At 38.2% G+C, this 15,277-nt stretch overlaps 1 protein-coding gene across 1 annotated transcript in view; it reads left to right on the forward strand.

Annotated features, from left to right (window-relative positions):
- The window catches only part of ST6GALNAC3 (ST6 N-acetylgalactosaminide alpha-2,6-sialyltransferase 3), a 71,278-nt gene extending 56,333 nt beyond the window's left edge, over positions 1 to 14,945 (forward strand). The window contains exons 3-4 of the mRNA XM_053950758.1: positions 12,450 to 12,557; positions 14,759 to 14,945. Coding sequence (XP_053806733.1) covers positions 12,450 to 12,557; positions 14,759 to 14,945 — 295 coding nt within the window. The remainder of the gene's footprint in view (positions 1 to 12,449; positions 12,558 to 14,758) is intronic.
- Positions 14,946 to 15,277: the final 332 nt, after the last annotated feature.

Below are 15,277 nucleotides of genomic sequence, written 5' to 3' on the forward strand. Positions count from 1 at the left end.
TGAGAACTTCAGTGAATTTATCTCTTTAGAGCAAACAGTAAAATGAAGTAAAATTTAGTTAGGAGTCAATCTTTCCTAAATCTCATGTATTTCTATATAAAGCTGGGTGTGTACACTTCTAGAAAGAACAAAGAAATGAAAACGCTCTGTTGGTGATATTTCTTTCAGTTTGGAAAAATAAATATTCTCCTCAGTATTCTGCATACTTTGTAATATGCCCTTTTGCACTATTTCCTTTTTCTGGTCCTATATGAGGATGCTCATTTCCAAAACCTTTAAAGCACAGACAAGTTTGATTATGACTTTTAAAATAGGATTTAGGTAAGGAAGTCCAATTTATACAAGCTTGGAGAGGTTTTGTTAATACCAAGCATATCTGACTATGCCTGTCTTTGTACCTTTGCAGGATTTCACATTGCCTAATATAATGTTCGTCATGGTTTTAATTTTTTCTCAGAATGGATCTCTTTTATGTCTGCTATTTACCATCCTTGCCAGAGTCACTGAGCACAAGAAATACAGTATCTACAAGATGCAGAAACTGCTTTCTTCCTTGCACTCATGTAATATGTAATGGATGGTTTTAAGACAGGATCTTTACTCTGTGCTTTACCTATTCATGTGTAGGATTTTGATTTCATTTGAAATGAAAGGCGTAAACCTCAGGTCTGAAAACTAATAGAATTTCTGCATTTACCTGCTGATCCATAGCCTTTAGGTTAGATTGTGTGTCAGCCAGCAGTCGGCTTGTTGAATGAAGCAATACTTTAAAACTAAAATGAAAAGATTTCTGTTATATGTAGCCTGACACCAGATATGAAGGCAGATTTCTGCTGGCTTATTATTGGAAATATTTTCCAGTGTGTCTGATAAGCGAGACTGAACAAGCCCTAGGAAGTAGACCTAATCAGATAATGCTGACTTGCAGACCAGAAAAAAAGAGAAATGTATTTTCCTAAGTGCTATGCCTTCACTTGACAAGATTGAGGACAAAATGGTTGGTGTAATGGCAAAAGGCACTCAGAGAACAGGGAATAAACCTGCTGCTTCCTGGCGGTGGCTGTTGTGTCTCAGCCTTTTTTCTTGGGTACACTCATTGTCTGTGTTACGGAAGGTTTGCATCCAAGTGCTTGAGTGCACTGGCACTCAGGAGATGGGGCATGTAGAAAGGACTGGGAGAACATCAGACTGGATCAGCTTTTAACTTTTCAGTGAGTCAAGGTATTTTTTTGGAACTTCAGAGGAGTTCAGAATAGACTTATGAGAGGATCCCCCTGAAGGATCGAGTGCTGTGTTCTGCTCAGACTCTCAGTGCTGTAAATCCTTCCTGGAAATGCACTTGAACAATGAGGATATTCACAGGAGAAGCAAATTCTCAGTATGGTTAGAGGACCTTCATGATGTTGCAGGATGGAGGACAAAGGAGGGTCTTGTAGTAATTTTTAGAAGGAGTTCCCAAAGAATTGAAGCAGAAAGATTATTTTGTTATTTCCATGCCTAGGTATGAAGTCGTCATTACCACAGTTTGATAGTTAACACAGAAAGTTATTTAATACAACTTCAGATTCTTTTATGTCTTCAGATTGCATGTAGATAATAATTACATAAAAGGCAAACATAGTGTCACATTAATATTGCTTGACAAATGTGCATACTTTTATTTGTTGACCTGAAGACATTAAGAAAAAAATTGGTGGAAGATCCTCTTTATTCTAAGGGGTTTTTTAAAACAGCTTAGCTCTTGGTTTTGTACCTTAAATGTCTCTGCTCAGGGAAAAATGAATTTAATTGCATAAAACCTACTCTGCAATGATTTTTCCAGGGAAAAGATTAAAGTTTTAAATGGATTGAGTGTCCCTGTAAGTATATTCACATTCATACGTGTCTGGACTGAACATGACATCTGTGGCTTCTGCTTTATTTTTTTTACTGTATATTTGGAATTCAAAATAACATTTATTTTGTGAGGAAAAAAATCAATAAATCATTTAAGTTGTCCTACTCTTTGTATAACTAATTGTAATTAGTATGATGTCTTTGTTGGCAAGGGCTTATCGGCACATAGCATGAAGAGGCAAAGAAAGAGCTTTATAAGGAATTATGTTGTTTTGTAAAGCTAATTGTGACACTATCTCTGCTATTGTATGTGATTGAACTCTTAATTTTTAATGTGGTATTCCTTCCAGTTGTGCAGCTCCTATTGTTACCTGGAGTTCTCTGTAATGTAACCATAGACCAGATTTTAGTCAGTTCTAGATTTTACAGTTTGGTGCCAAAAGAAATCAGAGTATTTATTTATAAAGCAAAGGACCACTGTCCCACTTCATGAATCCCACTTTACTTAGGTTCACTGTAAATATCTTATTCCTGGTGCTAGCTGAAGTCCTCACCATTCTTGATACCTAGGCATTAGTTTAAACTGACAGTGAGCTGGCTAGATGATTGGTATGATGATTCTTGTGTTTTTTATTCTCAAAAGGCTGGATTGCAAAAGACTTGGAAAATTAACTAATTTGCTACTTCAGTTGATAGCAGAGAAGCCATAAAAATTCTGGTTTCGAGCATTTAACTGCCATTCTAATAAGTATGGAGATTTTTCTCAAAGCTTCCACTTGTATTATTAACCTCCTACAGACTATTCAATGAATATTGGAATAAGATATTCTGAAATTGTCCAGCACAGTTCAGTGGGATAGTAGGAAATAAGCTGTGACCCTTAGTTCTTCTTCCTGTGAGCTTCTCTGTGGCAGTCTCCTGCTTTTCTGAACTGTTTGCTATACCATGCTTTTTCTAAAGGCTGCCATCTAAGAGAAGAACTTGGGCCATTCTTGGTTCTGCCCCATATGTTTGCCTACAACCAAGGTGCTGCCTCCAGTGTAGATATTTGAACCAGTGGCTGCAGGCATCTGCCCTTCAGAAGACCCTGCTGTATAAATATAGTGACTTTGGGGGAACAGAAGAGGAATGACAAAAGCTAATCCTGTGTGTCCTCAGGATTTGGGACCCTATATTTTAAGTGAGGCTTTAATTAGGCTTCAACATCTTCTGCCCACAATATGCATGAGTGGAAGATGCCCTTCAGAAAGCCACCTACTATATAAGCCAAGCAGTGGAGGAGTTAGAGGAAGTTTCAGTAGCTCAGATGTGAAGATTATTTGCTTCTTTCTTGATGTTTGGATAGAGATGAGTTAATTAAGAAAGCAGCGAAAGACTTGATCTATTTTGATGTCATATAGACAGTAAGCAAGGCCCTAATATTGATACTAAACCATAATATGATACCTATATATGTGTGTGTGCTTCATTAAAATGTATGTCAAAAAAGAAAAAAAAAAGAAAAGGAAAGAGAAATATTTTGTTCCTTTTATACTTTAAGGAAAAGTTAATCTAGAGAAAGTTACAGTAGTAAAAGGGAAGGCAACATCTGTGTTAATTAGCAGTTAATCTTCAAAGCTTGACTGATGGGTTACTTTATGGCCTCTTGCAATTGAATTAAAATTCAGACCCACGCAAGTTCTATTTTTTGCCTCCTTTTTCCATATCAGAATAATTTGTCTGGATTTAAGACTTTGCTTTTGCTAAAAATATTGATGTTCCATAATCAGAAATGAACTTTTGGTTAGTGCAAATAGGCAGTGTAGAGAAGAGCTCTGTGGCTCCGGATGCACTTCCAGAGAGCGTGGCTTTATGACGCGGTGCGGTGCTGGGGGTAAGGACAGGTGTGTTCTCCAAAGGATCTGATCCTCTTGGGTATTTGACAGTTTAGCTCTTTGGTTCAAAAACTGCTGTGTGTGTACAGTGCCTTGCACAGTGAGGATTCACAGTGCTACTGTAATGTAAATAATCAGTTAGTAATTTAGCAACAAATTAGGAATGAATTTTAGAATACTTGGAAACACTCTTCTCACTCTTCTGAATACCAGAGCTGGGGGAGAAGAGTTGTTGATAGAGGAATGTGCACTGATGAAGGTCTAATCTATGGAGTTTGAGTTCTCTTTTTCCAGTGAATATAATCTGTTCAGAAATAATACTTACAGTTAACATTCTGGCCCTCCATAAGCTTTTTTTTTTTTTTTTGTATGGGCATCCATCCTGGTAAAAAGCAAAGTTCTCAGATAAATGTGAAATGTGTGGAGAACAATGTAACATCGCCTTCCCTTCCATATCAGTATCAAAGAAGTAGTGCTTGAACTATCACAATGACTGCAGACTGTGGGAAATTTGAAAGGGTATCAGCTGATGTACATCAGTGTGGGTTCTGTCAGCTGAGTATCTGGTCCAGTGTTCTTTCCTCTTAAATGAACAGACTTAGGGTACAATCTCGTGCTAGCTATTCTTTCATTTTCACCATAGCAATAAAACAAAATATCTTTATAAAAGCCTCTGCTCACATCCCAGTGTCACAGAAATACAATATACACCTTTACAAAGCTGTATCATATTTTCAATTTAAAGATAAAAAAGACCCAACCTAAAAGAAAATGTTTTTATGAAAAATTTAAGCTGCTTTCAGACAAGGTTAGATGAACTCCTTTGTATCTTGTATTGAGAACGTAAGAGCTAATCAAGAAATTTCTTCTGTATTCACCTACAATACATTTCACTAAAATATGCAGCTAGGAGTAGTGAGTACCCTTTAATACCAAAAGAAAAGGGTGGGAAAGCCTCCTTAATTAAATCTCTTCAGGGATCCTGGATTAACTGCAGCTCTGTTTAGTTTATATCCTCGCGGTAGAAAAATGTGCAGACCCAAGACAGCAAATATTGATTTAAATGGAGATGCAGGGAAAAGGCCCTGTTGTCTTTTTTCTTCCACTTGGCAGAGTTTTATTTTTGACTAATTTCTGGTTACAAAGGATGAAAATCTAAATCCTTCTCTACTCCCTTTCACGCTGTGTGAAAATATTGAACCAGGACTCAGCAAACTGGATGCAGCTACTGGTGAAGAGAAGAGCACATAAAGCTGCCCTACAGATAACTGTGGCACCAGCCCTGAAACCTGCGCCAGGGTTTCAGCTGTCACTCCCTTTGTCACAGCCACCATGGATTGCAGTAAGTCTTCAGCCTGGCATAGTCCAGTAAGAAGTGGGGAACAGGGTTACACCGTGGTGCCACAACCAGGGAAGTTTTGGCATCACCCCCCATTTGCTTCAACCACTGTGAGCATAAGTAATTGTCCTGTGGAGCAAGTGCTCTACTGCCACTGACCAGAGGAGCTGCATTTCCTGATAAAGTCTTCCTAAGCACAGAATGAATTTCACTTAGCTGATTTTTGAAGAGAAAAATGGCTATGTAAAGATGCCAACAGCTTAGCCCGCAAACCTGCTTATGTGAATTTAGTTTTCCTTTGTTCTAAACTTAATTGCATGTTTGTAATGGGCAACATTTCTGTGCATCCTGTCCTGATTTACACATACATTTTGTTCATCAACAAAATCCAAGTGCAAATGGAGATGTGTGGAGCCATGCACTTCTCCTTCTGCACAGTGCAGCTGCAGCAGGTCGAGGTTGGTTGTGATTGTGCATAAACTGCTCGAGTGCATGGACCCCAGGTGACAAGTGCAACCTGGGCACTCACAAGAGGCATCTTCTGCTGATTACTTGAGTCCAGCAATAGCATGGGCTGTGGCTCCAACCACAGTCTGTACTTAAGAAAGGGAAATAAAGAATCTTGACTCAAGAGAAATCAAGAGAATATGTATTTCTGGAAACAGCAGGATTAGGGAAGAGAGTGGGGAAGGAAAAAAGTTTGAAATTGGGATTTACTGTTCTGTAAACAGTTTGCACCAAGACCACAGTTCTCACCTGAAGACTCAGTGCAACCTGTAGAAGCCCAGTAGCTGTAAGAAATTCATCTACCAATTTGTGTTCTCGACAGGGGATGCCATTCGTTTTTAAGAGATTAGCACAGGTTTAAAAATGCATGAGAATCACCTTGAAATAATATGTATGTGCAATATATAGGCTGGAGGGCAGAGTTTACATTATAATTCTTTAGTCTTGTTTCTCTTCTGTGTGCTTTGCAGCAAGCTGGACCTCTGTGATCACCCTTGATAAACAGGAATTCTGCTTTTCTTCTTTGAGCTCAGCAGCAGAGGTGTCTGAAGGAGCTCTCTCTGCCACAGTGAAGTAACTTCCTTGTCTCGTTGCCTGAGTTCAAAACTGAACTGAGACACATCAAAGTCAGGTCAAGGAATCAGAAATAAGGAAACTACAGAAGCTTGGACAGCAGAAGTCAATTTTCTCAGGCTGCTGCCTTGGTTTTTTTCCTCTTTGTTTCAGGTTTCCATGAGTGTATTGAATAGACAAAGAAAGAAAGGAAATAAATTAGAAAAATGTACACAACACAAAGATTGGAAATAAATCCATAAATTAAATACCCAAGCAGATGCCTGAGCTATTTCTGTACTTGTAGTAACAGACTAGTCCTTATTTCTAATGTTGGTTTTGCCTGTCTTGCCCAAAATAATAAGTAAATAGTAAGTCAAATAGCTGGCTGGAGTGCATCACTTCTTCACACCCAGGTACATCTTGCTGGGCACAGTCACTGCCTGAATCTGGAATGTGGTCTGTGCTGTTCATAATGCATTCCACTTGTTTAAGCTTTGCATAAAGCTATACATGATGGCTAATAAATGTACAAATGTTTCACTTTTCATGACCTGAAGCAGGATGTGTGAGACAGTCTGCTCACTGCTAGAGGGGCACGGCTGTTTATTATTAGATGTCCTGCACCATTATGGAATACAAAGCAAACACATGTGTACACTCACACACAGATGTACAAAAGAATGAATAATAATGATAAATGGCTGCCCAACAGGTACCTTTATAATGCAGAAATAGCAACCATTTTTACCAGCTAAAATCAATTCTCTGTGCTTGCATCTTCTTTGCTCTTGTGCTCTTTTTAATTCAGAAAGTATGTAATGAAATAATTAGCAACAAAGTACCATGTCTTAGAAAAAAAACAGAAATAAATCCAGGCTAGGGCTGATAGTCTTCAGGATTTAGAGTCTTGCCCTTCTCCTGTACCAAAGGTACTTCCTTTACTTCTCTCAAAACAACAGCTGTCTGGCAAGAGAAGTGTATGTGCTCCTCAGGAGAGAGGTGAGAGTCTTGCTGTTCTCTCAGTGGTGGGTGCATTTTTCTGTCAACTCATTCCAATCTGTCATTTACAAACCTACATCTGATGTGAAGAGAAAGGCATAGACCAAAACTGTGACTTGGGGAATGTGGGTGTTTAATTTGGCAAAGCAGAAGAGTTTTACAGCAGCTGTACTCAGAGACGATCCCACAGGGGAAGAAAAAAAAAAAAAGGGAGAAGTCTCAGTCAACATAAGTACAATGGTAGCATTAATTTGGTTAGTATATAGAATTAAGTAGTGGCTCACCAGTATGTGCTGGCAGATAAATTTCCTGTATTTTTAGTTGTAAGGAAATATACTGTGCTTCAGCAATGCAAAAACCCAGAGAAACCCAGGGATAAAAAGAGCTGATTGTCTTTAACAAGGGAGTGCAGAGGGGCCATGTACCTTCTACCCTCCTTCCCAAGGACCTGTCACAGATGAGGCTGACACAGGGCACATGACAGAGTGCCAGGCAAAACCAGAGTACCCCGACCCCCTCCCAGAGGATTCATGGTCTCTTGATGCACTGCAGATACAAATAAGTACCAGAGATAATTCGACCTGAACATAGTCTAAGTTAATTCTGACATGTTTTTGAAAATATTTCTGTTTATTTTGAATCATTTTAACAAACCTTTTTGTTGGAAGGGCATCTCACATTATAAAGCCTCTACTCCATGTATTACAGTTCTCTTTGTTTGCTTAGACCAATACTCTTATTTATACTTATTTATTAATCAAGAAGCCTGACAAGCTGCTGCAAATAAAGCTGCTGCTGATTCAGTAGTTTGGTAGGAGAGTCATCTGAGGATTAGATTCTATAAACAGCCTTTATGAAAAGATGTATTTTTTGTCAATTAATTGGCCTGGAGAATTTTGTCATTTCAATCTGTCACTGTTGAATTTTACTTTACTGCAATATTTTGAAATTAAGTCAAAAAGGAAAAGTGTCTATCTAATGCTTTTGGCAAGCTCTCTGTTAATTAATAGCTTTTTGAAGTACTAAATTTCCTCGGTTTTATCTTAATTAACACTCTTAATTGACCTTCTGTGATCTCTAGTTTCTCCCAAAAGAATTAAAAAATAGACTTCTAAATTCTTTTCTGCAATCAGATTGACATGCAATTGCTTGTGTCGACATCTTCTCTGCCTTCACAAACGTTTTTTTCCATTTTTATTTTTTACCACTGAAGTCCCCACTGGAAATTACAGTCCATTGAACCATAGAACTAAAATTGATTGTGCACATAAAAAATCCTGGAACAATTGAATGAAGAAAAGAACTTCCTGGAATTCTCTGCTAAAATCAGAACTCAAGTGACAAGAAAACTTTTACTCACTTTGAACTCACCTGCCCTGGATCACCAAGAAAATATTTTATGTTCTTCCATTTACCCCCAGTGACAGAAAGAATGAGTTTTTCCTTCATTTAGCCTACATCAAAGCATGGTTATAGATGTCAAAGAAGATGAATTTCAGTTTGCAGCATTTTTAGGGTGCATTCTCTATTCCATCTTCTTTATATCAATTTCTTATTCTTTTTATGAAATAGTGAAAACTTAGAACTGAAGAGCCCTGTCTATTGGCTTTTATGTTAAATTGATTTTTAATTAAAGCTATATGTGTCACATATAACAACTCTAGCAATTGGGTTTACTATTTTCTTGTGAAATATAGAATGCAAGTCTCTTTTGTAACATGTTGTGAGAAACTGTAATCAGTTCCTTCTGCTGGAGTTTATGGAAGGCATTACTAAAAATGCAAATTCTATGTTTTGAGACTTTAAACTTTCAAGTAACTATTAATCTTGGAGCTTACTTATATATTCTGAGATTAAATAATGACATTTTAAGCACTTAAACCTTTACTAAGAGCAAGATAAGCAAGCATATACTTAGTTTCAAGCATTTTAACTAAGTTGATTCCACTGGTCCTTTAATGTCTTTAATGTTAAGCATATGCCTATGTACTTTTCTGAAATGGTGGATGGCATTTAGCAGAGTGAATTACAACCTATAACTGTCATTTCTTTAAGAATACTAATAAAGTAGGACGTATGCAAAATAAGGTTTCATTTTTAAGGTAAACAAAGCAAGTTTTTGTGAGCATTGCCTTTTTATTGCTGCATGCAGCTGTAAATCATGTCTTAAAAGCAAAGCCATCTTTTTAAAAGTGTATTTTGAAAAACAGTGCATTATTTTCTCCTGAGTTGTTGAGACAATTTCCTGTCCAGATCTGGTACCCCATTAATTTTATACTATGAAAAAAAGACTCTCTAAGCCATAGGAAACAACGTTGGGATTGTTGCACATACATATATCACACCAGATCTGCCTGCTGTAGTTCTGCAGATGATGTTTAACAAACTCCTGTTTACCCTGTTTTGGGATTAATATCCTCCCTCCCCCAGATTTGTGCAGTTACATAGCCTTACACTACCCATAAATGGAGGATGTTTTAATTTCCTATGTGTAAAATTTGAAATTTGAGTACAATTACAGTAACAAGAGGAACTCTTTATCTAATGAGTCTCAAAAACCCGTGACCAAGAAACATGTAAAACTCTCCTGTAGAGAGGGAAATTGAGTGCACAGTGTTAGCATAATAGCAAGGGCTGAGACATTGCTTTGCACTACAGTTTTATGGGATGATATTTTAAAAGGTATTCAAAGATTTATGGATTTTTAGGGACAGCTAAAATTGTTTTCGCATTTCTAATATTGCTTTCATTAGAATTTTGAAAGTATGTTTATGGTATCAGATAGTGTTACCAAATCATCCAGAATCTCCACTCCTTAAGTATATTCCCTTCTATCCCTTTGTATCTTCAGAGGAAAAAATGGGATGAATATAAGTGCTTTGGTTTAAAGTATATAATCTGTATTCTGTCATGTACTTCATCTCCCAGGGAAGGTACCTGGGAACTCACTCTGCTGTTTTTATTTATCCTGCCAGTGCAGTATATAGATGAGAGGACTAAGGTCCAATGGTGTTAAAACAAGACATGAAATATTGATTAATTCTTTTTTTAAATTCCTTTTTCCTCCTGAGTATAGCAAATTTCAGATGCTCCTGTCAATATAGTGTTCTCCATTATTGGAAGGGTCCTGATCTTCATCGTGTTCTTAAAAATGGTTATTATGATTCTAAAATGCTTTGAAAGCTCAAGGCCAGTGTTTTCCTGGTGCAAGAGCAGAAAGCAAGTTAGAAGCAATGCAGCCTTTTATCATGGCAGAATGTTATTTTGAAATAACATGAATTGGATTGGGAATTCTCCCTGCTAGACAGTAGCAGAACTTTCTGGTTGAAGAGATGAAGATCCTGATGGGGCAGATAAACAGCTGTACACTTTTGTGGCTATAAAGCTGTCAAAAGTAGAAGCACAATTACAGTTGGTTTCCACCTAATGAAACATGGGTGTTTGGCACCCTGTCTTTAGTTTCCACTTGTTGTTCTTCAGTTTAAGTTAAGCCTTTATGTATTATTTCCAGTATGATCTTTACAAAAGCAGCTAAACAGATACTTAGCTGTTTCCCCAAAGGAAAGGATATTTCAGGAAAGGTGGGGATAGAAGTTCACACCAGCTCAACCATGAAGGATGACAGACATGGGCAAGGAAGAGAATATTTAACTACTTTCAGTGTTCTTGGACTCAGCGCTGGGAATTGAGGCAATTGTTTTTCACTAAAAAAACCAAAGGTTTATTTAAACTGGAGTGTACTGGAGTTTCTTTAGGAACGTAAAGCTCTTGGAGCTTTTCTAGTATCCATAATAGAAGGTATTACACAGAGAAGGAATTTGAATCTCAGACCTGTATGTGCCAGGTAATTGTCACGATAAAGGTTGTACAACTATGTTTTCACCCATTGTCTTAAACAGTATTTAGTTCAACCTGAGCAAGGAAGTAACACAGAATCTGTGCCAAAAGCCACTGATGGTATTTTATGCAGGAGGAGGGAGGCAGGAGACCAGAGTACACTCTTGCTCTGAACCAGGAAAAAAACCATCAGGTTGGTTCTTCTCACAGGGAAGTTGGGGCTTATAGGCTGGGTAAATTGCTGTAGGGTTTTGGTTTTACACATGAAAATTTTATTCCTATGTTTTCAGAAGATTTTGTTGGTGGCAATAACTGATTTGCACATGGGCTTACTTGGGAGTTCTTTTACAGCAAAACTTAATTGTGTGCAAACATTAGGCTGCTTTAACTTAGGATGGAGAACAGACTGCTCCCTGCCATACCCAAAAGCTAAGAGCTTACAAGTGTGGCAGAAAGCTCATCTAGCCCCTCCTCTCACTCACACCCAGCTCTATTAAGGTGCTCTATTAAGATGGTTTTGTGGTGTCTTTCTTTGGAAATGGGGCATTTTAAAATAATTTAAAGATAATTATTTTCACTGATTTCAGTCAAACTGAAAGCAATACATGCACAAAGCTGGACTTCAGCCAGTTCATAAGCAGCAAGGGCTAAGTGTGTTTTCACTACTGGTGAGGTGTGAAAACAGTGAGTCTTGCATGCCCACGTTATCTGGGTAACTCCATGGACTCCCAGTCCCCCATTGGTAACATTTGTGTGAGCAGAGCAAACAGGATTTGGTTTGTGGTTAACAATGCATGTGTTGGCTCAACCAACCAGTCTGTGAGCCAAATCCTTTTCCCACTGGTGCAGGTAATACTTCTGGGCTGATTGAATATATCTAGTCATTTGAGCAAAGACTGTCAATCTGGGCACTATCCTCTTGTGGTTTTCTCTCTGCTATGGTAGCTTGAAGAATGATAACACAAAATTAGGTAAAGGGATATGCGTAGAATTTTGGTTTACAGAACCTTATATTAGATGATTTTGTACTAAAATATCATTGGAAGTTTCCTAACTGTTTGAATTTTCAGGTCGAGAATAGACCACTGCAGATTAAGATTTTGCTTGTAGAAGAAGATGGTGCCTACTCACATGCACACACCACAAATTCCAACAGTACTTTATGTTTTGGTAAACTTTATCTCATTTTACAAACTCTACTAATTGCTGTCTTTCAGTTAAGAGATAAATAAATGAAAATAAATACTTCTCTGTTTTACTGGAGATGCACTGTTTGACTTCAAGTATTTAACATGTTTTTTTTTTTTCTGTGGACAATAGCTGGAGGCTCCAAGCTGGGAAGAATGAGAGGATATCTATAAATAATTCAAAGTAGTTGTATGGTTTTGACAGATTGTCAAGCTGCTTAATGCCTTTTGTCCCAGGCAATAGATTGTATTTCTTTGATAAAGTGTTGATAATTTCTCATTGCAATTTGTTTTGTGTATGTTGTATTTTTACAGAGTCCAGTCAGGTTCATATCTCAGCACGGGTTGGTTTACCTTAATTTTGGCTATGGATGCCTGCTATGGAATTCACGTCTATGGGATGATAAATGACACCTACTGCAAGTAAGATCAAAGAAAATTATTTTCATGCATCTACAATTCTGATGTCTTGTCAAAATTTCACAATTGATTTTAATGTCATAAATCCAAAAAATGGATCAGGCAGTCATTTCCCAGTGTTTTGCATTGATGTGACACTATTGTCAGCATATTCACTCCTGATATGGCATGTGCTGTTGATAAAATAAAACCATTTACAAAATCTAACATCAGATGTCATAAGGAGCTATTTTTAATCAAAGATCTTTTTCAGTTTCTGAATTAGCTGGAAATAAAGTATGCTCATATTCTTTTGATAAAATGTATTTGCTTACATTGCTAAAACAAATCTGTAGAGCAAAAAACTCATACATTGCTGTCTGAATACCAAATACACCTGGAAGTGAAATAAAATGATTAGCCCAGGATAGTTACCTGAAATTACATTTCACTACCATTGAGCAACCTACTTGAACTTTCTCAGTTATATATGGCTTGTTTTGAGTAGTAGAGGGTTCTAATTAGATAATAAAACAAGTCCTGTGAGCTTTATCACCATAAACTGACATAAATTCCAACCAGCTACTGTTGGTGACCTTACAGTGACAGCGGATTAATCCTATGGTCAGAAGTATAACTCTAAACACAGTTTTTAAAAATCCAAGTTAAATACTTTAATCTACTGTATATGGTAGAAAAAATATAAAATGAAACTATTCCTCATTCATTCGGAAAAGCAGGAAATGCCACGAACAATGTATGGCACTAGTACATACACATCTGTTCTTCTGTGCCTAAGCTGGCCCATGTCCTGCATGTAACCAGTCCAGTGCATCATGAGCTCCTGAAGTCAAGCCTTTGTGCAGATTCTCACTCCACATTCTGTGTCACTCCAGTGTGAGACTCATTGCTGGCAGAACCTAAAAAAATGTCACAAACAACAGAATTTGAGTCACAGCTGTTTAATTAGGATATCTTAACATTAGAGGCTGACTTTTTAGAACTTGCAGATCTCACTGATTGAGTCATCCAGATGGAATGAACAGAATGAACATATGTTGTTCTTTGTTTATGAAAACACACAGTAGGCACCCTGGGATGAGGGGTGACAGGACTAAGGTTGTCCTCAGAGAGCTCAGCCAAGCTGGCATAGCATAGCCCTGATGTAAAACTGGTCAACAGCATGATAGCACTGTTGGCAGCAGAGAAGGATGTCCCCTTTAAGCTGTGATTCTGACTGGATTACCTACTTAAATTGGATGTTACTCTTATAACTGCCCTGTTCAGCCAGTTCAAGAACCAGTTTCAACAGCTAGGACTATCCAGTGAGAAGACTTTGCTTAGGGAGGGAGCCTTGTGGGCTGAGTTATCACAGCTTAAATAAAATGTGCAGTGCCCGTAAGAGCCGGCCCATCGGCTTCTCACTGACTGGTAAGATGGGTGTATGCTAAGAGATACACTGAGCTTCTTCTGCCAAAGGAAAATTCCTAGAAATCGTGGTGGAATGAAAGCTTTTGCAGTTTAGCAAAGGAGTTCAAGTGCTGACATATGGACAGGATTTCAGATCATTCATAGAATGGTTTAGGTTGGGAAAGACCTTTAAGGTCATGGAGTTCAGTCATTAACCCAGCACTGCCAAATCTGCACTAAACTGTGTCCCAAGTGCCATATTTGTGCATCCAGGGCTGGTGAGTCAACCACTTCCCTGGGCAGCCTGTTCCAGTGCTTGACAACCCTTTTGGTGAAGAAATTTTTCCAAATATCCAATTTGAACCTCCCATGATGTAGTTTGAGGCAATTTCCTCATGTCCTGTCACTTGTTCCTTGGGAGAAGAGACCAACTCTCTCCTCATTACAACCCCCCTTCAAGCAGTTGTAAAGAGTAAGGTCCCTCCAGAGCTTTCTTTTCTCCAGGAGGATGACTCCCAGCTCCCTCAGTTGTTCCTCATGGGAGTTGTGCTCCAGACCCTTCACTGGCTCCATTGTCCTTCCCTGCACTCACTCCAGCACCTCAGTGTCTCTCTTGTAGTGAGAGGCACAAAACTGAACACACAATTTGAGGTGTGGCCTCAGCAATGCTGAGAACAGGGAACAATCACTGCCCTGCTCCTGCTGGCCACACTGCTGCTGATCCAAGCCAGGATGCTTGTATCTTGTATTCAGGTGTATTATATATTTATGTTTTTCTTGAAAACAGTACTGAAGTATGTCTTTCTTCTCCCTAGGTCAGAAGGCTTTCGCAAAGTTCCCTACCACTATTACGAGCCGGGAAGAGATGAGTGTGAGGAATACTTTCTCCATGAAAATGCTCCATATGGAGGCCACAGGTTTATCACAGAAAAGAAAGTATTTGCTAAGTGGGCCAAGAAGCACACAATAATATTTACACATCCCAACTGGACAGTGTCTTGATACTGGTTTACTTAACTCTCCCTTAACAGCATATTACAAAAATGTCTCAGTTTACAATAGTTTTGCTTACATCTGGCTGGCCTTTCTCAGCCTAGGTAACACTAAACTAAAAACCAGAAGACAAAGAGGGTGGTGGTTCAGCTGTTAAGCAAAATTAATCATCTGTGGAAGGCAGACACATTGTTTGTTATTTCTTAGGGTTTTAATCCACACTATGCACTTTATACTTTAACTGGATTTTACTTCAAGGCAGGAGCAGTTAAAGACAGATGAGATTTCCTGTATATACAGGTACAAACAGAAAGCATGGTGGTCCTTTGAAAATTGTCCAT

Source organism: Vidua chalybeata, chromosome 9 (assembly GCF_026979565.1).
Source record: "Vidua chalybeata isolate OUT-0048 chromosome 9, bVidCha1 merged haplotype, whole genome shotgun sequence".
In the NCBI taxonomy this organism is placed as follows: Eukaryota; Metazoa; Chordata; class Aves; order Passeriformes; family Viduidae; genus Vidua; species Vidua chalybeata.